The sequence below is a fragment of the Camelus dromedarius genome, chromosome 1, assembly GCF_036321535.1.
Source record: "Camelus dromedarius isolate mCamDro1 chromosome 1, mCamDro1.pat, whole genome shotgun sequence".
Lineage (NCBI taxonomy): Eukaryota > Metazoa > Chordata > Mammalia > Artiodactyla > Camelidae > Camelus > Camelus dromedarius.
Window position 1 is genome coordinate 57,854,182 of NC_087436.1, and position 25,814 is coordinate 57,879,995.

General features: G+C 34.7%; 1 protein-coding gene and 1 pseudogene across 3 annotated transcripts in view; both read right to left on the minus strand.

The window, feature by feature from the left end:
* Positions 1-25,814, minus strand: part of GRID2 (glutamate ionotropic receptor delta type subunit 2) — a 1,267,385-nt gene that overhangs the window by 447,298 nt on the left and 794,273 nt on the right. For all 3 annotated transcript variants that reach the window (XM_064484830.1, XM_064484825.1, XM_064484834.1), the window contains exon 8: positions 11,775-11,894. In XM_064484830.1, coding sequence (XP_064340900.1) covers positions 11,775-11,894 — 120 coding nt within the window. The remainder of the gene's footprint in view (positions 1-11,774; positions 11,895-25,814) is intronic.
* On the minus strand, positions 22,271-25,793 carry LOC105089585 (DNA replication licensing factor MCM4-like; annotated as a pseudogene).

Here is a 25,814-nt window from a genome sequence, read left to right on the forward strand (position 1 = left end):
TACTGAATATTTTAAAATCAAAGTTCATTGCCAATAAGTATAAAACCCCTTCAATGCACCTGAATTGCTGTTATTAATAAAAGTGCCTCTAATTACTAAAAAGATCATCTCCATTTTCAAACATTCATTTTCCATGTTAGAAAGAATGCTATGCAAACTCAGCTTTCTATACAACTTCAATAAATTATTTATTAAATTCATACAGAATTTACTGGAAAGACATTTAAGACCCTGGTGAAAATGCTGACAATTTAAAGTCAAAAAACTGTTCCTCAAAATAACATTTGTAACCTCAACAAGAAGTGGAATATATGTCAACAACACCCAAGTTGCATGGACTTAATAATTGATAATAATGCTATGCATCTAAATAATAAGGCTTTATTTTTGAATAAAAATGTTTAACCATCACCTTAAAAAACTGCCCATCAGAATTCTTTTGAGCATGACAAAATTTTGGATGATATATATTTGATGATTTAAGTGCCTATGGAAACTGCAGATCAGAGCAGGAATAAGACATGTTTTGTTTTTATTTTAAGCTTTTAAAAATCTTTATTACTTCTTCAGTCATTTATCTACTTTTTTAATGGTTAGCAAACACTTGGGATCCAGCATGGACTACTAGTTTCAGGATATAAAATAATGTGGACATTTATATTTTAATAAGACCTTATAGATAATATGAAATTATTTAATTATAAATTATTTTAAATTAATTATTTACCATAAAATCCAAGTAACCTAAATTTTATAGGAAAAGGTATCAAATATTAATTTTTTTAAGTTAGAACAAATAAATGTATAATTCTGAGGTATTGTTTCAACTCCTATCAAACTCTCACCAAAGGAAATCATTTGAAGACAAATTTCACATATTAAAAATCATGTTGGTTATGGAAAGAATTTTTAGGTTTATTATTATATGTAAAATTGCCATTCTGTAAAATTAGATACATTTATCTTAATTAAAAATAGATTGTTTAATAAATAAGGCTACAAATTAATTCAACATGGTATAATCCTTCAAATGAGATATAAATTGTATATTCTAATGTCATAGATAGTATCTGGAAACAAATAAAATGAATTGTTTTGCCATTTTAAAAACAGCACTTCAGAATGCTTTATGAAAGCACGATGGCATTGGAATGAAAGAATCAGAGAATGCCAGAGCCAGAGAGCAGACTTTTTCAAATACAGACTTGAAAACTTTTGTCCTCAAATTCTCAATTACTTGATATTTCTGATGAAGTTTCAGAAATAGTTTCTCTCCTCTAAATACAAAGAGAACTTCAAAATTATTTTTAACTTTTAAAACTTAACTTTTTTTTTTAATTATAACAGTATTATATGCCCTTTGCAGAAAATCTGGAAAACATAGGAAAATGTAAAGGGGAAACTAACAGTAGCAACAGCCTGTAACCCTGCTATCAGAAGACCACCAAACTAAACAACTACAAAGAGAATTTTAAATATGAAACATTTTAAAACAGAACTACATGACTAGCTCGAAAATGCTTTTTTTTTCATTTTTCATAGCCAGAAATAAACATTTATTGGATGCAAGATTATGAAGTTGTACACATTTTCAAAGAGAGGCATGATTAAAGAAGGAAATATTTTCCATCAGATAAATAAGATCATGTTTGCCTTAATAGGTAGTATGGGTCCAAGGTCTCAGTAAAAATACCATACATTTGAATATTCTCTCCTCAAAGACCAAGAGTAGAGTGAGGAACATGCAGTCCATTCATAACCACATGTCGACAGTCTCCATGCTACTGGGGATGAAGATCAGTTGCTAAACAGCAGATTCCTGTCTTTATAGCACAGTCAATACTTACTGGTTTTAGCATGCAAATCAATTGTTTATACTCTTTGAAAATGGAACAAATTGTGTTACTTGTTTTTATTGCAACATACTGCCAAGAAAGAAATCTTGGAGGAAACTATATCCAAATTAATGGCAGAAACTTTAAAGGGGCAATAGTTCATACATCCAAGCCATCCCAAGTCTCAAAAAACATTTTTCTAATAACATAGTTTCTATTCAAAATAAATGAACAAATGCCAACCTCCTCATTTTCCAATCACCATAGAACAGCTTAATTGGGACAAAAGTCTTAATGTAATAGTGTCTGACTAGCATTAGTGTGTCAAGAAGAAAAGAAAGGAGGCAATGCAGTCAGCAGTGACCAAAAGTCATGATTACAATTTCAATTATTCATCACTAACATGAATATAATAATTCATTAGTTTGAATTAAGAACCCCCAAACAAATGAGTTGTGAAAGTTCTGTTAGCAAATTTGGTGAGATTATGTGCCCAGATTATTTAAATTTTTATAATCACTCCAATACATAAAACCCAGTTCCTGTTGAAAGAGAATTTATAATCCCCTGAAGGAGTCAAGACAGGCCCGGGAGAAAAATGAAAGATCTAAAATCAAATATTTCACCAGACTACAGAGAAATTTAGAGGCGAAAGAAAGCAGATAATTTGAGGTACAATGACAAACCCTTGGGATTATGGTTCAACTGAATCTACTGTACCAGGCATGTCACCATATAACAAATGAATCTGTTGTGAATTTTGACTATGTGGACAAATGACTCACATGCTGTGTAACCCCTTCACTCAACCTATTTGAAATAAATCTTTGCTATCTCCACGTAAAGTTCAAGCAGGACAATGAGACCTTGCTAAAGGAGAACATATGAGCAAATGCTTCTCAATTTTGTGTACTCTTAACTTAGATTGCTTTAATGATCATTGCTCCGGTGGTGGGTCCTGGATAGTAATCACCATTTGTAGCTGAAACTACATTGTGTGGGTGGATCTGAGCTGGACTGGAGTTTCATCGGTGGTCGTGGTGTGTGTTGTATGTCTGTGTCTGTTGTGTGTGAGAGAGGTTGGAGTGAGGTAGATTCTAGTGTTCTTACAGTGGGTGCTGTCCAGTAGATTGGGAAGGAAACTGAACCTTGCCTCCTTTGTATCAGATATGGTCTTGAACTTTTAACACAGTCAGTCTTTAGCCACAGACTTTCTGGATCTTTTTACAAGCACACATGTCTGTAAAGATTTACTGATAGTCTGCATGTTAATAGCACCAACTTTCCTCATAATAAGCTCTTTCCTCAGAAGTAGTAAAATAATCCATACCAGGCAAGCAATCCAGATTTTGTAGTCTTTCCAAAAAAAGTTGTTAGTTCTAATTTGATAGAAATTTGAACTGGAATTGTACACTATCAGGTATCTTTTCTCCGTGCTAGGAAGTCAGCATCATCCCATCCACCAAAAGAGATAGCTCCTGTTCTCTTGAGGCAGTGAATGCTGCTTGCCTGAAGCAGGACTCCCTCAGAAGTTATCTCAATTCGAGCAACAGCTAACTCTTTCAGAAAGATCAGACTAACTCTAACCATCACTGGATATAGCTGTAATTCTTTCGTCTATGTAGCAATAGGAGATGGGTTCCCTTTGAGGCAGAAATGATCCAGTCCACAGTATATACTTTTCAATAGTGTAGAGTTCCCTTACCCATCAGTAGGCTGCTGGGTCAATTATTTTGAAGGTCTAGCAGACTGGAAATTTTATAAGGTACTAGATTAAATTTCACATGAGTTTGAGATACACAGTATTTTTTGAAGACACACCAAAATAAAAGCTGATGGAGCTAAATTTATCACATATATTATATATATAGTAGGGTAGGAGAAAAAAAGTTGGAATGTTCACAACAGATTGTCAATTCAGAGTATTTTCTAGATTCTCTCCACTATATAAGGCTTCCAAGACATAAATTTATCATTAGAAATGTAATAGTAAATAAGGATGGCAGATTTTCCAATAATGAGTTTAATTATAAACACTGGGTTTATGCAGGCTATGTTGGCTACCAGATTCTCTGCTATTAGCTTCCTATTAAATTACAGATGCTTCCAAGTTTTGATTAACAGACTTGTAGAATTTTAGATTCAGAAAGTACATTAAACAATAAAAAGGTTAATTTTTCATGTTATCACTGTGATTGTCATGCATAATGCCCTGTCAATCATGTCTAAAATGAAATTATTCCTCCACCTCATATAGCAATTTCTTGTCAGAATAGCAACAGAAACAACTTTTGTATTTCTTGTGTTGGCTTAAAAATGAATCACATAGTTTACTATCCATTTTCAAATTGGCACTATTTTAATTATCTATTCATTATATAACTCACAAACATACTTTCACTTAATCTTTACAATAATATTAAGGAATAGATATCTCTTATAAAATTATTCACATTTTACAGATAAAGGAATTGAGATTCACTGGGTTTAGTAGTCCTAAGATCACAGTCAGTAACTGACAGAATTTTAACCCAGGTATGTCTGACAGAAAAGGCTATGCATGTTTTCCACATTACAAAATATTAAATCTAGTCTAGTCATTTGAAAATGATCTGGAATTACAAATACCAATAATTGCTAACAAACCTGTACTTCTGTGTGCCCTTCTATTTTGCCTAGAATAATCAACGTATTTGCTTAAAATAATCAAACTACTATATCCCTGTTCTCTCTGAATCCCTGCAAACAAAATATACAAAATATAAAAACTCCAACCTAATAATCACTAAAATTATTGATTGTATTTTTTGTGACCAAAAGGGCCAACTCTGCTAGGCATTAAGGATACAGTGATGGAAATGGTGCAATTACACAAACACTTTCTAATCTGGCATGTCAACAATCATTTATGTGCGCATATTTTTTATTATTTATTTTCACAGCTGTTACACTTGTAGATGCAGAAAAGAATCTTAGATTCTTATGTCAGTATGCACATTATTCATTAGTTCATCTATTAACTACTTAATGAGTATCTACTATATGCCATGCTTTGGGAGACATAGCAAGAACAAAGGAACATTCTCATCTCTTGAAGTTACATTACAATGGGAAAGACAGGCTATAAAGAGGTAAATTTATTATATTTACTTGTGTGTTTACATATGCATATATGCACACATATATACACATTTATAAGGACTGTATGTATAAATTATATGTATGTATATAACATCAGCTTACAAAAAGTGCTAAAAGAAACATAAAGCAGGACAATATGTAAAGGAAAATGTTATTTTAGATTTTGCAGAATCAGAATACAAACACAACATTGAAGAATACCAGTATAGTATATAATAATTGGCTGTTTGAAGGCAAGGTTGTGCTTTCTTCTAAGTACAAGGCAGTAGAACATTTCAATTCATTAAAAAAGGACCAATGGCAATCTATGTACTACCCTTTGCAAAAACAGTACATTAAGTTTTCCCAAAAATGCAAAGCTGTAGGTTTTAAATTTGCAGATTTAATGCTGGAGAACCCGAGTAAAGATTCTAAGCCTACTTAAAAAACAACTATACCTAGGAGCTAGAATATCACTGCTGTACCATTTTATTTCATCCACTTACATGAAAAAACAATTTTATGACGATACTAAGCATTACTATGCAATTAAGATTGGTTGTGAAATCAGTTTTAATCTATTTTCCCTGGCATTATTTTCCTGTTTGTGATAAAGTTCAAAGACATTAAATTAAGAGTATTAAATTTTAATGCTGGAGCTCAGACTTCACAATAAAAAGAGTAGCATTGGCAAAACCAAACCAAACAAAGAAGACTTCAGGCACAAGCAAAAAAGCTATTATGTACAAGTCCTCTTCTAAAAGAATAAACTTATCCTTTAAATTAAATATTTAATTCAAATCTTTATTTTAATGTCTTCTAATAAATTTAGTTTTAGAAGACTGGATAGAGTATTATTATTTAAATTACTTTTCATCTTGGAAATTTTGTTTCGTGATTAACAGAAACAGGAACAACTATATTCTTGGAGAAAGTTTAAGTATATAGAAAATCTTGATGATTTCAAATTTTGGCTTTGAGGCTCACCTGAATTTGTCTTCAAGGATACACAGTGTCTTAAAACCTTGAACATAGCCTCTACTGAATGAAGCACCACCTTACATCAAAGTAAAAGAGCATGTAAAAAATATCAAAGCAGGAAAGCTCTTTGTTTTGACTGGCATTGGTGAAAATTAAATAATTCTTTTCATACTCTCACCAAATTTAAAAAAAAAAGTAAAACCTCTACTTATACAATGTCAAGAGGGCCAAGACTAGTCCAAAATTTGAGGCTTGGTCAACCTCACATTCAAATCCTACGCAGAAACAATCCTGCTTAGCTTATGAGAGCTGACAGTATCCTTGCTCAAGGTGGTAAGGCCACAGGCATTGTGTACACTTGGCGCCTGGCAACAGAATAAACACTGACAACTTGACAGTCTGTCAATTGGAAAGCCATTCACTCTTTTTGAGACATAGAGATACTGAGAGTGGAACCTTTATTTTAAACACACATCTGCTAAATCTATACTGTAATTTTTTGCATGGCAATGCTTTCCCTTGATAGTATCTTTGAAGACATTATACAAGTGTGTAATGCCCATGTGAAGGAACTGCCCCATTTGTAAATAGAACTAACAAGCTACTAACTCATTTATAGTACTAGTACTTTTAAAGTTACTTGAGAGCTAGATTTGAAGCTTTATACATTCAGTAGCTAATTAAAATTGCGGTTTGGAGGAAGAACGCTTGAGTTATAGAAACAAATAAATATTTAAAAATTAAGAATGCTTAAAAATTTGTAAAGCAAGAATACAAAATAATTTTGATACCAATGTAAAAAGCACTGTAAAGTAAATATTTATGGTCCCTTTCAATAACACATATATAATGTCAGTGTGCTGGAGTGTTTCAATCCAATTTGGGAGTCAGAATATAGAAACATAAACAAATGATTACAGGAGTCCTTTGATATTACTGAAGAGAAATTAGACATAATTTGAAGTATATGATTCATTTCAACTGAATGGCATAGATAATACATTACAGACTTTGAATTCAGAGCAGGGCGAAGCAACTACATTGAGCTTGGAACTACACTGATCTTAGTAGGTAACTAAATGAAGTCTGCCTCTGCCCTTACAATTATGACTTTTTTAGTGTCTAGAACCCACCCACCCTTCCAATCATGAATTTACACATCTTTCTCCTCAAACACAACTGCCCGCCTCTGAAGCGCTCTCACTTAATGTACCTAATGTCAGTTTCTTCCGATTTGCTGTGGGCTCTATTCTCTTGAGCCACACTTCCTCCCTGTGGTTGAGACTCCTCCTGCCTTCACTACCGTCCAGGTCCAAGTGAGATTTCATGCTTTACCACCTCAACCATTTTCCAGCCCAAATCCTTCCCCTCACTGCCTTATGGGACTGCTGTCAAAAACAGTAAAACAAAACAAAACAAAACAATCTGATGAAATCTAGACCCTCCATTAATGCAAATTCATTGCATCCACTGAATGCTATTGGATACAAATATACAACCACATAGGTTAGTGCTACAATGAATTTTTGGTCTCTACCCTCATATGAGCCAACAGCCCTGCCTGGCAATTCTTCCATGGTACCTAATTAGTTCTCTCCGGTTTGCCACAGTAGCTCTGTCAAAACTTAATCACTGTCTATAAACTTCTGACCTCATAATCTCTAATTAATGTTTTCTGCTACAGTTTTCCCCTTAGCATATAATCTCACCTCCCATTTCTCCAAGAGAAGATAACATACTTCTTATCCATCCCCTTAACTTCTTGACAGCACATTTGAAAACTTGCTTGCATTCACACGGTTCTCTCCTTACTTCCTCCCCCCATCACCCAGGAAAATGATGTACTTGGTCTAAGATTAAGCACTCCAGTTTTGTGTCTTTCTTCTGGACTTCTATCAATGATCACCTTTCTTTCCTTTATCTTCTTTTCCTTACTCTCTACTGGCTCAGTGTGTCAGCATTCAAGTATACTTAACTCTCTCACACTCAAAAAATTCTCCCCCTCAGTTTCACAAAGCCATTTAATGACTGCTTTCATAGGCAAATGGGTAACATGGTACTTACCTTTACTTCTTTTACTTATCACCTTAGTAAATTAGTAAATATTTACAAGGAGGAAAGAGGAAAATAAAAAATATATACATTAACAATCCAAAAGAAGGCAAGAAAGAAGACAAAAAGGAACCTAGAATAAGCAAGGCAAATGGAATGTACAAATGACAGAATGTACAAGATGGAAGACCTAAACCTAAGTGTATTACTAAATACATTTCATTTAAATATGTGAAATGCTCTCATCTCATAGTCAAATTGGTATCAAATAATCATTTATATGCTTTTTATAAGAATTACGTGTAGAACAAAAGGATACAGGAAAAGTTGAAAGTAAAGGATAGTAAAAAGAAACACCATCCAAATAGTAATGGAAGGGAACTTGTTTTAGCTCTATTAATAGCAGACAAAGATATTCTTTAGGGGAGAAAGAATTATTAGAAGTAGAAGACTTACATAATAAATTAAGAGTTTTATTTATAAAGAAAACTATTCAGAAAAAAATAAGTTCAAGTCTCAAAATGTTTCAGGTATTTAAAAGGATATTATCAGCAAATTTATGACAATACATACAGAAAAGAAAAAAAAACTTTAAAAGAACATAAAAATACAACTTTTTGAGTTGACAAAAAGAATTAGAAAATACGACTTTTTATTTACCATGAAAAAATAGAATCAATAGTAAAAAAAAAAATTCCCACAAAGAAAATTCTAGTCTGAGTTGGCTTCATAAGATCATCTATCAAACACTTGTAGAAGAAATTCCTCCAATTTTATGTAACTCATAGAGAACAGAAAAAGAGGAAACCCTCTCTACCACATTTTATGAGGCCAACATAACCTTAGATCAAAATGAAAATTCAACAAAGAGGAAAACTTCAGGTACCCTTAGTCATGAAGATCAATGTAAAAACCTTAAGCAAGGTTGTAGCAAAACAAATAATTTTTATGTAAACACAAGCATAATTGTAATTTTATATAAATATAAAAATTAGGTTTATCCCAGGAATGCATGAAGCTTCCTTAATCTGATCAAAGTTAGTAACAAAGAAAAAGAAAGACATTATATATAGTGGTGTAGCACTGACTTCTTTTTCTCTGGGACTGATAATAATCCAAGGATGCCTATTACTATTACTTTTACTCAACATTGTCCTGAAGGCCCTAGTAGGTGCACTAGGCAAGAAGAAATAAATGATGTAAAAATTAGAAAGGATGATACAAGTCATTAATCACAGATCATATGAGTGTGCAGAGAATTCACCAAAATTTACAGAGAGATCATTAGAATTAAACAAAGGAGTAAGAAAATCAAGAAAAATGTCAACTTTGTTTCCATGTATCAGCAACCGACAGAAAATGGAGTTTTAAAAGACTACACTGCATGCATACAATATAATACCACTCAGCAAATGTAAGTAAAAAAATAACAAATTAGTGACATAAAAATAAAAATGTATAAGAAACATGTTAAGAGAAAGAAGATACAAATGAATACACTGCATTATCCATTTATATGAGCATATCAACCAGATATAACTATCTGCATTGTTAAGAGTGAAAAGAGGATCGATGGGAATTTCTGGGTGATGGGAAAGTCCTATGCCTTGCTCTGGATACTAATCACACTGGTGAATGCCTTCACTGGAAGTTATGCCGACTTAAATATGTGCATTTTATTGTGTTCAAATTAAATCTCAATTGAAAATAAACAAGATACTAGAACAGTGAACTTGTACTCTTTTCTTGTCCCCCAAACATTGACACAAATTCTAAGCAGACAAAATGTTTCAATTTAAAAGACTAAACTATTAAAACCTTCAGAATATAATTGAGCATAGTATCTTTATGACTCTGGTGGTAAGGAATGATTTCTTGGATAAAACTAAACAGTAATAATCATAAGGGAGAAAATTCATAATTCTAAATTTAAAGGCATTATGAATGGAATGAAAATGAAATACACAGAGAGGAAACTATTTGCAATATAATTAAATAAAAAAGACTAATATTCAATATATATAACTCCTAGAATCAATTATAAGAACAAAAGATAATCTAATAGAAAATGGTCAAAGGACTTAAATGGACAATTAACTCAAAAAGAAACCTGAAGAGCAAAAAAATACAAAAAAAGATGCAAAATCCTTTTTAATCAGAGAAATGCAAATTGAAACCACAAGGATATACCATTATACATCCAATGACTTAATAAAAATTTAAAAATCCAACAAAACCAAAACTTGGTGCGAGCATGGGGCAATGTGGATTTGTAGCACTGTTAGAAATATGTAAATTGGTAAATCTCTATGAAAACGGGTTTGAGATTATCTAGTGAAGTTCAATGTATGTTTTCTCGTATTGTTGAAGTTCTACTCCTGGATACAAATCCTACAGAAATACATGCAAAGTATAAGAGTATATAGCCAAAATATATGTGTAGGAACATTCATAACAGCACTGCCTATGATAGCCCCAAAATGGAAACAGACCACTGTAGACTGTGACACATTCATACAATAGAAAATGATACAGCAATGTAAATGAATAAACAACAGCTACATGGAGCAACAAGAATAACACAAACAGAATTAAGGATATAAGAAGCAAGAAAAAAGCATATGCAATATTGAGTCCATTCATAAACTGAAATATTGGCAAAACTCAATTATTTAAGGATGCACACATAGATGATAAAATTATATTTAAAATGTAAAGAAATGAGTATCACAAAATTCAGATTAATGGTTGTGCTACTGAGAAGAGATGTCAGGGATGCCAACAAGAAATATAATGGGGGTTTTAGGACACTCGATAATATTCTGTTTCTGGACCAGAGTAGTAGTTGATTCCTTTATAATAATTCACTAAACTATCCTTGTGTTTTATGCAGTTTTCTGTATGTTTGCTATGCTTCACTATAAAAACATTAAAATACATTAAGATAATTTCAAATTCTCTAGCATAAATTTACCAAGAGATTTCTCTTGCTGATTAGAATAACAGTAAACTCCAATTTGTTTAAATCTTTCTGCATCCTACACCTCAGTACTGGAAAGAAACACCTACTGAAGTACCTCGTATCATCAGTGCAGCCAATTTCATACAGTTAGAAACTTACAGTTATGAACTCTGTACGCACAATCAATTACCTTAAGTTTTTTTCCTACCAAAAATATATAAAAATGGCAAATCAAAACTATAGAAAAGTCATTTCTCCAGGGATTTTTATGTTTCTCCTTGAAAAAGTTACTGTCCCAATATTTCATGAAACATCCTTTACTGTCACTCAGCTTCTTCTTACATGTGATCTGCAGTCTATAACAACAGTTCATTCCCTGCAAACAATTTTCTTTCTATTTATTATATGACACATACAGACGCTGAAATACTGTGATGTCACATTTTGTAGTAGACTTTCTCTCTTGTGATATGAAATTTATCAAAGCCCTTATTCTGATTTTGTGCATATTACAAGTTAAAAACCAAGCAGCTATGCAGCATATAAATATTAAATTCATTACTTTATAAAAATTATTATTTTAATGAGTGAAAGATTATGCTAGCTCCCTAGGCAATAATCAGGATTTTTTCCTTTAAAATATTCTAAGGCATAAATAGAATTTATTGCTTAATGCTTCCATTAAGTACAGAAGGCCTAATTCTTCTCCTTCTTCTCTCTCAAACTACAATATAGACTTAAATTCATTCTGTGATTGAATTGCATGAAGAACAAAACCATATTACTACAGGAAAAAGCAAATTCATCAGTATGTCTGATCTTACTTTGCGAACACCTCGGCCAAGCTCTTCTCCATAGTTGGTTCCAAGAATTTCAAAGTGGACATTGGGATTGCCTCCATTTTCTCCAAATTCCAGCTCTCCAGTCAAGCCACTAACTCCACCCTAAAGAAGAGAAAATATACTGACGTTAAGATTTTTGGAGATGTAAAACAATAGTAATAATAATAATAATAAAAATAGGAAGCCCTGGAAACAGTTTTCACCTATAAAATAAATGTTTTTTCAAGCACGCAATTATTAACAGGCTATTTTTAATAGGTGCACAGCAGGGATAGGAGTACAATTGAAAGTAACCTTGAGCATCACTTAGTCCAATCTCACCAACTTTACTGACAAAGAAATTTAGACCCAAAGGGTCAAATGAGTACTCAAAATGACAATATGTTTGAGCTGAGACTAAATTTCAGGCTAGGATTTTGCCATCATATATTGTGACATGCATGGATCTATTTGTCAAAAAAACAAGATACTTCTGGAGAGCATAGAATCTACTCTGGAAACAAGTTTTGACAATACTCTTTCTCTAGCACAATTCCATTGTAATTTGATCTAAAATTAAATCTGGAAATCTTTAAAGCTGTGGTTCTAACTAATTGGAGCTTTATTTTTCCTCCTTTAAATACCTTTTCCAAATTAAAAAAAAAAAATCTAAATTAGGCTTGAAGTCTATTTTTGCTCTTAAATAGTAGTTCTAGCTGTTGAGATTCATTGGGAATTTCCAAGCTTCATCTTTCATTCAACATGACAGATGTTTATTTCCTCAACAGATGGCAATATAGGTCATATTTCTCTATTTCTTGTTTACCATTCTTTACTCAGTTTAGTTTATCAGCCTTTACGTTAGGATTTTACAAATGAAAATCACATTCTGAGTCATTTCAAATTTAGAATTTTGGCCTGATACTCACATATATTTGGACAAATTATCTCAGTTTGTAAACTGTTTCAATCAGCACCTCTACAATGTTGCTATTTAAATATATCTCACTTGCCATAACCTCTAACTCAACTTCTAGTCTTTTTTCGCAGGTATTATGCTGTCTGCTATACCTCTTACTTATTCTGTGTCTTGTACCCCATTACATGACACTGAGCTCATAACAGCAATTCAAACAAATCATTCTTTATTCATTAATTTCAATATTTAATCTATTTCATTTTTGCAGCAGCAATAATCAACAAAACTGACCCTCCACTGTTATTTTCTAGTAAGCCAGCTTCTCTTTTATTATCCAGTCTTACTAATAAGAATCTTTGAATTTGATATGTCTGCATTTTTCTCATATACGATTTAGCAGTCAATAGCATGGATTTTGAAGTCAGATTTCCTGGATGTGATCAGTGGCATCAGAATCTACTAGCTGTGCTAAGTCATTTAATTTCTCTGTGCCCCAATTTCTACATCTGTTTAATCAGAAAAATAATAGCACTTATTACCCCAGAAGATTATTGTCTTATAATACAACAGAGTAAAGAATATAGAAGTGTTTGATAAATAATGAGAGCTTAATTACTATCATTATCATCATCATCTATATGATTATTTATTCTTTAATTTGGGGGGAGGTTTTTAGTTCTACTAGAAATAATAGGCATGCTCCTTTTTTTCAGCTAAAGTTTGTGGGGGTTGCAAAATTTCTTTACATGCTTGAATATTTATGTGGCTTTGGAAAATATTTTTGCAAATTTGACTCAATTATATTTCACTGATTAGTATTTGAGGAGAAAAGAGTTAAAGCAGCTGGTCGAGGATCCTTTATTCACCCTTTTACTGATGTGTGTGTTGGGGGGGTGCAGCCCAGGGGGAGAAAAAAAGAAGGGAGGTAAATGAGTCTAATGCCCTTATCAACTGGAACTCCAGGTAAAGAGACTAGTAATTTTTACTAGGAAAAAGAGCCTCATCTATAAAAGCCCTTAGCAGGATGTCCCAGGCTAAAGAATTACCTTACAAACAAACTCCTGATCTAGGGATTAATGACTTACGGCTCCCTGGAAAATGTCCTGAAGCTTTATACTTACCAGGGCAAAAATAAAGATATTTCATAATGTAAATTATCCCTGTTGTGTGAGGTAAGCCTGCAAAACCTTTTTTAGAGACAGAATGTGAATGTATGCCCAATGTGGGAAGAAAGGGCTTGGGGACTCATACAGAATTTCTGATAATATCTCTTTCCTTTGTCTGTGCCTCTTGATTGCTTCTGTCCTTGATACAGGTAAACTATCCTTCCTTGTAAGTGAATTTGATCTTGTGTTTGCTCAATACTAACATCTCAAGGATTCCAGTTACCACTTAAGATTTTAAAGATTGGGGTAAGTACTGTGGCTCTTATTATCATAAATATCTCCAAGTGGCAAATACTGAGAAGTCGGAATGACAAGAATAGCTTATATTACTACATGTAGTTCAAATTACTGGTATGCAGAAATCTTTTTATAAGACCTTTTCTTGTCCTCAGTCACACACCTACCTCAGTAATATCTCCAATTATAACACAATCTTACATTTCTGTCTTAGTACTTTATTTCTCAGAAGAGGAAAGATATTGCATAACAAGATGAGGGCTACATTGCAAAAATGCTATCCTCCTGAAAATGTTAAAGTTTTGATCATTAGATTGCTTGGCACTGTATTATTATCATTCCCCATCGATACCCACATAGCCGCTCTGGGCCGGTGTCTTTTCTCTAGCTCATGTGTGGTACTGAGCAACTTGGCCCACTTAGTCCCCACTGCACAAAGGACAAAACCCCATAAATCAGGGAACCTGAATTTGGTTCACTGTGGCCTCCACTCACCTTGTTCACTTTTTTGACTTCATAATTTATCTTCTTGATGTTATATCCTTAATGAGCTGTTAGTATACGTAATCAGTGAAACCTTCCCTCAGGTAGACATAAGTGAGCTAGAGAGGTCAGTGACTCTTTAACTGAAGCTTCTTCTTACCTAACTCAGACTTAGCCTCTCCAGTTTTTGATTACCTAGGGATATTGCCACCTTTCTGAGCTATTTTTCCCATCTATCCTCAGATCAACTTTGAAATCTGAGCCTTTGTAAAAATGTGAGCTGGCCAGGCGGTAATGAGCAGTCATTATCTTTGTGCATGCATAGTTGGGTTTTTTTTTAATCTCTTGATACAGCTGATTCTAAACAAAATAAGCTAATGGGACATTGATAATATGAATAACACATACAGAAAATGTCTAAATGTCCACTAAATTGACAGTAATAATTACTCCCAGAGTAAACCTTTTTAAAAATACCAAGTAAAATTGGTTTGGATTTCATCCTACACACTCTATACAGAAATATGAGTGGGTATCAAACATATACAGCAGAAGAAGGGAAAAATAAAAAGAGTAGATCAAAGGTTAGTAATAATTTACCACTGGATAATTAGTTTCTGAAAAGGCGTAAGTTTGATGTTCCCCTATGGATAAGATAAGTTTGGAAAAAGAAGAAAAAATTTTACTAAGAATTTATTTCACTCCCCTTATGAGGCTAAGGATTTTTCCCTATGTTTGAACCAGCAAAGTAACTTAGAGATACTTCTGGAAGATCATATGGAACATCAAATATTTATGATACTTGTCTAATTTCCTTATACATATTCCTAGGTTCCTTGCAATCTGCAGACATGCTTGGTAACTAAAGACACCCTGTTAAATAAACATGAGCCCAGCAAGGCAGTGAACACACTGGGAGACTCAGCAGAATGTTCTGATGCCCTCATGTTTCACAAGTTAATTTCCATGAGAAAAATCCCTAAGAGATGGAAAACACTACATTTTCTACCAAGAAAAGAAATATAATGGTAAACACTGGAATACAATATGCCAAAAAATAAAATAAATAAAAACAACGTAATTAGTGTGAAATATTCAGGAAAATTTGAGTTGCCATATTATATTTATATGTATGTGTATGTACAAATAGATTTTGATATATACATATATTTACAAATATACATACATACTCAAATATTCATTCACAATAGGAATTTGAAGCAAACTGAGAGGAATAGGAAGCTACTAGCATTTTCATCACGCTATCTCCATCTTAGAGAAAAAGAAGCTGAGGCCCAGATATCCAGTTATCCGAGGAACCTGAATTGAAACCTCTATCTTGTGCCTCATACTGTTTCCTCTAGACTCTGCATCCAACATAACATGTGCATATCATGGTGATTGCTCAAAAATGTATATTGAACTGAATTAAACTGAAGTTTATACCAATTTATTTACTTTATGATTCAAATGCCCTGAAGTTGGAGTATACATTGATGAGTCCACAAGAAGACTATTCCAAGGACACTGACTGCATTTTTTAAAAGCTCTTGTGACAAAAAGTTTATTTACACACATTTCTAAAAAAGGACTATCTTATATTCCAAGTCAATACTATTTCTGGTAAGTCTATTATTTTTCTTAAATTCTCTCTCTCTCATGTCTTATAAATTCTAAATGGTACACAGTACTTAACCTGAAAAGCAAAGTAATAACTTTCATTTATCTAAGTATAAGGGGAAATCAGAAAATACTTTGAGACAAATGAAAATGGAAACATAGCTTTCCAAAAACTATAGAATGCACCAAAAGCAGTCTAAGAGGGTAGTTTATAACAATGTAGGCCTTCTTTAAGAAACAAGAAAAACCTCAAACAACCTAACATACCATGTAAAGGAATTAGGAAAAGAAGAACAAGCAAAGCCCAAAGTCAGCAGCAGGAAGGAAGTAATAAAGAAAGAGAAAACAAATAAAATCGGGACAGAGAGAGAGAGAGAGAGAGAGAGAGAGAGAGAAGATCAATGAAACCAAGAGCTGGTTATTAAAAAAGATAAACCAAACTGATGAAATTTTAGCCAAGTTCTTCAAGAAGAAAAGAGAGAGGACCCAAGTAAACAAAATAAGAAATGAAAGAAGAAAAATAACAATCAATATCACAGGAATATAAAAAAAAAAAAGCAATACTATGAACAGTTATATGCCAACAAATTGGACAATCTAGAAGAAACAGACACATTTCTAGAAACATACAACCTGCCAAAACTGAGTCAGGAAAAAACAGACAATGTGAACAGACCAAATGCATTATTAGTGAAATTGAATTAGTAATTAAAAAAAAAAAGCTACCAGCAAACAAAAGTCCAGGACTCGATGGCTTCACAGGGGAATTCTGTCAAACATATGTAGAAGAGCTAATACCTACCCATCTAAACTATTTCAAAAAATTGAAGAGAAAGGACACTCCCAAATTCATTCCACAAGGGCACCATTACCCTGATACCAAAATCAGACACAGATATTTAAGGAAAAAAAAAGGGAAAGAAGAAAATTATAGGTCAGTATCTTTGGTGACTATAGATGCAAAAATCCTCAACACATTATTGCTAAACTTAATCCAACAACATATAAAAAAGATCATACACCATGATCAAGTGGGATTTATTCCAGGGACACTAGAATGGTTCAATATTTGTAAGTCAATGTGATACACCACATTAACAAAAAGAATGATAAAAATCACATGATCATTTCAGTAGATCAGAAAAAGCATTTGACAAAACTTAACATCCATTCATGATAAAAACTCTCATCAAAGTTTAAATACAGATAATATATCTCAACATAATAAAGGCCATTTATGACAAATTCACAGCTAACATCCTACTCAGCAGGGAAAAGCTGAAAGTCTTTTCTCTAAAATCAGGAACAAGATAAGGATGCCCAGTCTTGCCACTTATATTTAACAAGTATTAGAAGTCATAGACACAGCGGACAAGAAAAATAAATAAAAGGCATCCAAATTTGATCAACATTGCTAATCATCAGAGAAATGCAAATCCAAATCACAATGAGATATCACTTCACACCTGTCAGAATGGCTATCATTTAAAAGTCTATAACAAATGTTGGTGAGGATGTGGAGAAAGGGAATCCTTGTCCATTGTTAGTGGGAATGTACATTATTACAGCCACTGTGGAAAATATTACAGAGGTTCCTCAAAAATCTAAAAATAGGACTAATAAATAATCCAGCAATTCCACTCCTGAGCATATATTCAAGAAAAAACCCCCCAGTAATTTGAAAAGATACATGGACCCCAATGTTCAAAGCAGAATTATTTACAGATGTCAAGACATGGAAGCCACTCAAGTATCCATCAACATATCAATGGATAAAGAAAATGTGGTATACATGTATACAATGGAATATTATTCAGCCATAACAAAGAATGAAATTTTGCCATTTGAAACAACATGAGCTTGGAGGGTATTATGCTTAGTGAACTAAGTCAGACATAGGAAGAGAAATATTGTATGTTACCACTTATATGTGGAATCTAAAATATATTAAACAAATGCATATAATTAAACAGATATAGAAAACAAACTAGTGGATACCAGTGGAGAAAGGGAATTTGGGAAGGGCAAGATAATGGTATGAAATTAAGAGATAAAGACTACTATGTATAAAATACATAAGGAAAAATGACATATTATACAGCACAGGGAAATATAGCCATAATTTTTAATAACTATAAATGGAGTATATAATCTATTAAAATATTGAATCACTATGCTGTATACCTGAAACTATTATAATATTGTAAATTAAAAAAAATAGAAAAACAACTCCAACAATGAAAATTCAAACGTATTAGTTATTTTTTCCCAAGCCAGGAACCTAGACACCATTTTCTTCTTCTTCTTCCTCACATATTCATGTTAAATCACCAAATCTTTTTTCAATCACCTAAACATGTCTCAAAGACATGTACTTCTGTTTCTATAACCCATATCATTGCCCAGGGTTCCTCTGAATTTAAGCCTCAGCTTTTTAATTGATAATTGTCTTATGTAATCTGTCCTGGTCCAATGGCAGTTGCAGAATGGATTCTCCAATTGGTAGCCACTGAGTAATCTGGTTTTGTCACCCTCCTGTTTAAAATAACCCAGTGGCTTAACCTTACCCCTAAAATAAGTTTATGAACTTTAACATGGTTTACAAACCCCTTCATAATCTTTTCCCTGTCTTCTACTTTTAGCTAATGAGGAACAATGTTCCTATGCTGTCTCTATTCTAGCTACCCAAGTCTTATTTCAGATGCTTAAGTGTGCCAAACTCTCTTGCCTCCAAGCCTGCTAACATTCTATTGCCCTTGCACCATTCTTCCCTTCCTATTCATGAAATGCTCTTCCTTTCTTTTTCTGGCTAATGCCTAGGCATCTTAAATATTTCTACTTAACTGTCACTCCTAAGCCTAAGTAGGTCCTCCAGTCACATATTTTCAGAACAGCTGGTGTTTCCCCTTTTGTAGAAGAAATTACATTTATAATTATTTTTGATATTTCTATTTTCCTTCCTTATTCTGTGATCTCACAGTGCAGCATATGGCAGAATTCAATAAATATTTGTTGAATGAATATGTTACCATATAAGAATTAGAGTAATTTCAATATTTTTGCCAAAGAATACTTCTTTAGATATCAACATGTATCAATACATCTCTTTTAGACATAATATATATCAACACATCAATTTGAGAAAATGTATTGGTGCTAAACATTCTGAGATACTGCCACAAATGCTGATATATTCTATTTTCCCATATTAGGTATTGGAAATAACTACCACAAAGTATTTAGCAGAAATTGATCAATTAAATCAATGTGGAAGTATGTGATTTAAGGATCTATCAAATCCTGTTTGGTTTACTCATACTGAATACATAGAAAATGTCTGTGCTTTTATATGTAATCATGTATTTAGAGTGTAATATTTTCTTAGTTTTTTTTATTAAATAAAAGGTGTAAGCGTATTCTTTCTAAAACTTAGCTCTGATTTTGTCATACCTATGTCCCCAAATTCTTTAGGGTCTTTCATTTACCTACAAAATAAATTCCTTTCCTCAATCTTTTTCCAGTCTGAACTATTCTTTCCATGTATTCTGTGCACTCTGGTAAATTAATCAATCTTTGTCAGTGTCCATATGATTTATTCCAATAGATACGTCAGGTAGAGTGGTTCCACCACCTGAAACATCCTCTTCCCCATTGCTTTACATATCTCAAATCAGTTAATATTCAAGTTAAGATGTTATCAGTTTCATGCAAGTTTTTCTAATCTGTTTTCTCAATTTTGGGTCAGTTTCCCCAGAAAACAGCTCTGAAATGGAGATCTGCTGGTGTGCAGGAGGGTTACTTGAAGTGCTCCTAAGAAAAGTATCTGCAAGGGAGTGAGAGAAGAGGGACTGGATGGAGGGGAGGTGAAAATGCAATGCAATACAACAGCAGCTCTGATGGTTCCATGGGCTCATCTGTAGGTACAATGATTCTTCAGAGTTAACCCAAATGGAGGCTAGGCACTCAGACCTTCCTAGTTCTGTGACGACCAGTCAATGGGTGCATGCTCTTTCAGAAAGCGAGTGGAGCGGCTCCCGTCTGCCCAGGGCAGTTTCTGGACAGGGGATCAGCTGAGTGCTCACCCAAGAAGGAATGTCTCAGCCACAGAGCAGGGATCTGAATGTGTACCACAGAGTAATCTTGGAAATACTCTTCCAAGAGTCCACAGAATTCCACTTCTACTACATTTACCCATTTTGGGGGCCCTTTGTTGTCTCTCACCTTAGAGTACCGCTTTTTATACACTTAGCCAATACTCATGCCTAGGCTCTAAATTCCTTTTTTAGAAAATCACACAAAGAGTTTGAATGATACATTCTACATTTACAGGTATTTGATAAGTATCTGTTCAAAGAGTGATGAATGTATGAATAAATAAAGTGTACCCTTAGAAATCACTTCAATATTAACAGTAAGAAAAAACAGAAAATGCCATGTAATCATAGAGCAACTCTGTAAATAAAAATAGCCTGCCCATGTTGCATGGGTATTATACCATTCCACACTCTGTAAGAAAGATGGTCGGTCTATATGGATTAAACTGAGTTCTAAATGTTCCAGGGAAATGTTCAGATTCTGGTTCTGAGAATGGATTGTTGTGGGAGTCCATCTTTGGAGATCCTCTCTCACTCTCTTCCAGAGCAGTTCAGCTTGTATTTGTTTTACTTATTTTATGTAAAAGGTTTGGAAGCTTCCTGCAGTGTACGTGATGTCAACACATTTAAATTATACAGTATGAAAAGTCCTTACCAAAACACATATTACCACTAAGTAATATATACTTTACAATTAAGTGTAGCTCCTCATAATGAACTAAAGAATGCATATGTGTGAAAATAAACTTTTTGCCACAAGAATTGTTAAAAATGCAGTCTATGCCTTTGAAATAGTCCTCTTGCAGATTCACCGATGCACACTCCAACTTCAAAGAATTTGAGGAAGCCATATTAAAACTAAGGTGTTGTTTATATAATATTGACACATGGTGCATTTACCCTTGACTTCTTGGTGTGTGTGTGTTTTCTTTAGCCAAATGATTTTGACAGTAGTGGATAAACACCACTGCCATGAATAATAAAAAGGATAAATGGTATGGTATACAGAACACAGAACTGGAAGCCAGAAAACTTGGAATTTAAAACTAATTTCCTGTGTAACCAATGCTTCATAAGTCATTTAATTTTTCTGAGACTCAGTTTTCTCCACCTCAAAATTGTGAAAAATAGGTTAGATTAACTTTATTTTACCTTCCCATTCTAAAACTGCATGAGCAACTAATAAACAAAAATTTCAAGTACAAAAAATAGAAAAACAAAAATAGGACACAGTCTTTCAACAATAAAAAAAAATGCTTCTCAAATAATACTCTTGATATACTTAACAGCAGAACACTGTGGCATTTTTATTAAACCAAAATGGCATTGATTATCAAAATTACACAAGTTTGGAAGTGGAAACTAGAGCAGTTAGCCAATAAAGGTTTTATTTTATTATTTTTAAAAATTATTTCTATCATTTAGTTGGGAAGAAAGTTTTGCATTTTAGGATAAAGTGGCAGAATTTAACTTAGAACCTAATCATTTCCAATCTCTTATTTCTCATCTTATAGTAGCCATGAGAGAAGCCTCTGGAAGGAATGACATTGGGTGCTGTAACAGGGGAAGAGGCTCTGGCTAAGTCTTATCTCACAGTGTAAAAACCCCAAACACATGGCTGATTGCTATCAGGGAGTCTAGCACAAAAACCATCTCCCAGACTGCCGTCTTCGAAAAGGCCTAACATCCTTCTCCTTCTATAGAGATACGAATTAAAAGTCCTGGTGCTAACAAAAGGCACATCAAGAAAGTTATCCCTACTGTATATATTGTAAACTGACAGCATATTTCTACTTAAAATTAAAAAAAAAAAAAACACACATTTTACTAAGAAAATTGAACCCAGGCTAGAAAATTTTTATGGAGCCTAATAATGACTTTAAGAATTTCTTTCCATTGGTGCATACACCACACAAATGTGGAAGCAAGCACAGTGCCCAAGTGTAGAGCAGCTGAACACACAGCACTGCTAACAGAGCTTCAGAGCAAGACAACAGCTTTTCCAATCACGGTCAAAAAGTCATCATCAACCAAGGCACGAGGTGCTTCTTGAAAGACTCCTTTGGTAATTGCTATGTCAGATTGTCCCCAAATAGCTTCAAGAAGTTGTGAGTATTTTAGAGCTGATGTTTCACACTTCAATAAAATAAATTTTTCAATGCTTCAGTGAGCTCCTTTCCATTTAGGAGCTGCACTCATTCCTGTAGTAAGAACAAGTAAGGCCACAACGCCAGTCTGGGGGTTAGGAGCAGACTGCTGTGCCGCCTCTCTGTGCAGGTGTTTTGCTTCTTCCACATCAACTGCTTCAACTTCATTTGAAAATCATACTTTAGCATGGGCTTCTGCTAAGCCATTTGAACGACTTTAGCTGTTGAGGGTGTACAGAAAGCATTCTTCAGCTACTACTGACCTTCCTCGTGTCTACATGAGCTTCAGCGAGAGCCTGGCTGGCTTCCGGGCTCAACCAAGGCAGGACAGCGCTGTGAGAGTAAGCAGCACCGTCCTTTAGCACTTTCAGGTCCATGAACTTCTCTTGCACGTGCTCCTGGCTCTCGTAGTTCAGAGCCACGAGGTGGTGAGTCAGATGCCTGCACGGGCTTCATCCTGTGGGTCTAGCATGAGGAGGCACCAACCAAACCTTGATAATAATGTGTGAGGTAGCTGGACGTTTTTACAGTTAGATTTTTGGTTTTGTTTTTTTAGCATTACATTGAGACTCAATAGGATTTGCTACTGCCAGGATACGTACATGTGTGTGCACTGAGCTGGCAGACAATCCCAGCCTTTGTGGTGAGCAGAGTCACCTGTTCCATGACTTCGAGCAATACGGATCTTGTACTTCCATTCACTTTCTCAATTATCAGTACAGCAGATGCCACTGTCACTAAGGACCAGGGCCCTGTCTGCAGAACCAGCTGCCTCCTCCCGGGCCTTTCACTGCATGTACTATTAAGTCCACTGAGCTGGAGCCCTTCCCAGGTGTGTCCTGGTCCCAGGAGACTGGGTTGTACACATACTACAGCAGCTGGGGCTTGCTGGTCCCAGGGTCACCGCACAGCAGGATGTAGATCTCAGCGTGAAATCTGTCCCTTCCTGTGTGACTAAAATCTTCCCTTGTTCCCCAGAAAAGCTGATGCAAGATTCCCCTTTTGAAATTTAACTGTTCTTAAGTGCTTGGAGCTGCAGCTGAAGCAAGCTTCTCACAAATGTCTGGTATTCTGGAAAGTTCCTTAGGCAATTCCACATGCTTCTCTGAAAAAGTTTCTGTTCTGCTTCTTCATCTCCTTCTTTGTGCAGATGCTTCGCATCCATTTTCCGATAGTGAATGGTATCAATGAGTGTTTTGCAGACAGACCTCACAGTACTCACCCTTGAAATGATTCAATAGGAACAGCTGGAGAGATGCCTGTAATGTTCACTCTGTCCCCAATGAATCTTGTCAACAATATCATTGTGAGCAAAAAGGATGACAGTGCGAGGCATCTGCCCTGCAGGCATGTTTTCAGGAGACTCTTACTTGTCAGAGAACACCAGGCAGTCATGGCCAGCACCCATGGTGGCGTGGCAGCTCGAGCACGTGCAGGGCTCAGTGATCTGACCGGGTCCATCTACACTAGGACAGTGTGGGTGCACACCTGGCACCGGAGGAAGGCCCCATGCCTCTCTGGAATCAGCCATGACATCTGATCACCATGCCACTGATGGTGATGAGCTGACTGATGTCTTCTAGATTCAGGTTTCTCATATTCTTTGCCTTCAACACATTGAATGGTCCTAATCGAATCTGCTATTCAAAGACTGAGTCAGATCTCACTGACAGCCATGGTAAAAGTTGGGATAACTTCCTATGGGAAGCAGATGCGCTGTCTGTACCAATTTTTGTCACATGACTTTATGTGTTTACAGTTTACATTTAAAAATGGCTCTTCAATAACATTAGTTTCCCCAAGTAGTTGCATGTACAGAGGCTCAGCAGTATCTATGGTAACATTTTTTTCTTCTTTAGTCATAGGGTCAAGAAAATGCTAAAGATATCTCTGAAAATTTTCTTTGCAGGTGGCCATATTTACATCTATTCCTCAAATCACAAATTTTTGGCTTAGAAACTGCTCACTGGCCACTGTATCTTCTGTTGCTGGCTCATACTGCAAATCCACCTGCAGATCTTTCCCTGTAGACCCCAGGTCAGGCCTGTGCCTCATGGCTGTGTCCCTAACACCACAGCTTGGGGTTCCCTCTCTCCACGGGCTGGGAGTGCCATATGTCAGTGCTGAACTAAAAAGAAAATCAGTAAGAATCATTGAAGAAGGTGTCAAAAGAGAGATGGAAAATAATGTGCCCTGCGTAGCAGGGCTCTGCAGGTCAGCTCCGGGCCTGGTCAGCACAGCCTGCAGCTCTCCCGTAGATGCAGAATCCTGGTTCCACTGTCTCTGACATGGAGATGACCTGGCTTTCCCACTTGGAGCAGGGGAAGGTGGCCGACCCCAAAGCCCACAGGGCTCCAGGTGCACCCAGCAGGTTATGCTCCCAAATGCCTCCAGAAAAGTTTTTTTAAAGTTTTAAAAAGGTAAAAAGTATTAGGATTAATTGTTCATTTTATTTGAAGATGATATCAATATCTACTTGAAAAAACACAAGCGATTAAACTACAAAGAAACAAGTAAGAATCCAGAGTTAAGTCTCAAAAGTTGAGCAGGTCAGTCACAAAAGACATCAAACATTGACAACTCCCTCATGTACCTACAATGGCTAGTTTAAAAAGATAATGGAAGCTTATCCTATTCATGATAGCATGCACTGACACATGCACACAGAACACAAAACCCTATAAAATTTGAAGAATAACTACAATGAAAAGATGTATAAAGAGCACTATAAATCTTTACTGAGGGTTATAAAAAGTTGACTATGTGGATAGACACCATATCCATGAATGGGAAGGCTCAATATTTTAAAAATTATAATTTTCTCAAAAATAATTTATAAAATCCATGTAAATAACAACAGCATGGAGGTGCTGATAATATCTGGGGGAAATGGACATTTGAGAATTAACCTCCCATTTTTGAAAAAAGAAGAGAAATATGGAGGCACCCATTCTACCAATTCATAAAATAAATTACACAGTTGCCACACTGGAGTCCCCTCGTCGTCCTCCTTTACTGGACATTTACAGCACTTACACCAACTGCAGTGCTTTTTAACTCTTCCGACTCATCCACCTGATAAGAATATAAATTAACTAAAGAACAGACATTCATTCTTTTAATTCTTTGTACTCCTTGCATTAATACATAGGCTTTGTAAAGTGTATACAGGATGCCCTTAATGTAGGTGTGCAGTTTTTACTTGAACATAATTAAAATTTTTATCACTAGAATATTCCCATTGTAATAAAGAGCCTGACCTCATTTGTGATGTTTGGCTGCTGAGTTCTTTTTAAGCTTTGCCTTCCCTTTCCTCTTTGGCTCCACATCCAGACAGGCTGATGAAGAAAGCCCATCCTGCACCTCCTTCTTTGACA